The 818-nt window shown below is 44.9% G+C and overlaps 1 protein-coding gene across 3 annotated transcripts in view; it reads left to right on the plus strand.

Annotated features, from left to right (window-relative positions):
- The window catches only part of dock9b (dedicator of cytokinesis 9b), a 70,528-nt gene that overhangs the window by 44,642 nt on the left and 25,068 nt on the right, over positions 1 to 818 (plus strand). For all 3 annotated transcript variants that reach the window (XM_046053466.1, XM_046053475.1, XM_046053485.1), the window contains one exon: positions 560 to 642. In XM_046053466.1, coding sequence (XP_045909422.1) covers positions 560 to 642 — 83 coding nt within the window. The remainder of the gene's footprint in view (positions 1 to 559; positions 643 to 818) is intronic.

Consider the following 818-nt stretch of genomic DNA (forward strand, 5'->3'; position numbering starts at 1 on the left):
CTTAAACTTTCCCTTTCTATTTTCTTTACTCTTTCTGTTTGTTTCTCATCTTCCAACTATAGTCACAAAAATATTTTTCTTCCTCTCCTCCTTTCATTAAAGGTGGAGCCTTTCTACGTGGTGCTGTCGCTCTTTGACGTCCAGAACAGTAGAAAGATCTCGGCCGACTTCCACGTGGATCTCAACCACCCGTTGGTCCGACAAATGACATCAGGCTCTAGTAGCGGGCAGGACGTGCACATCAATGGCAGTGGTGATGTTCCCCTGGCTGGCCAAAGGCAGGCCAGTGGGCTCCCAGAGGGGGCTCTCCAGTACCCCAGAAAGGGGGTGTTCTCAGTCACATGCCCCCATCCGGAGATCTTCCTGGTGGCCAGGATTGAGAAAGTCCTGCAGGGGGGGATCACCCACTGCACTGAACCCTACATGAAGAGCTCAGACTCCGCCAAGGTACAGACATTAGCAGTGATGACGAAGACATGGCTGTAAAGTACAGTGTGCTCCAGTCATCTCAGATGATTCATTAATAAAATGAATCCCCTGTTTTCTCACCTACATGTAGACGGCTCAAAAGGTGCTGAAGAATGCTAAGACAGCCTGCAGCAGACTGGGACAGTACAGGATGCCATTCGCCTGGGCTGCAAGGTGTGTATTTCTGTAGTCTCCATTCTTTGTGTCAAATAAATATAGCTTTAAAGGAATAGTGTGACATTTTGCTTTGTGGTAGAGAGTTCGATGAGAAGACCACTTATGTCTGTATGCTAAATATTATATATATATATATATATATATATATATATATATATATATATATATATGTG

Source organism: Micropterus dolomieu, linkage group LG01, assembly GCF_021292245.1.
Source record: "Micropterus dolomieu isolate WLL.071019.BEF.003 ecotype Adirondacks linkage group LG01, ASM2129224v1, whole genome shotgun sequence".
Lineage (NCBI taxonomy): Eukaryota > Metazoa > Chordata > Actinopteri > Centrarchiformes > Centrarchidae > Micropterus > Micropterus dolomieu.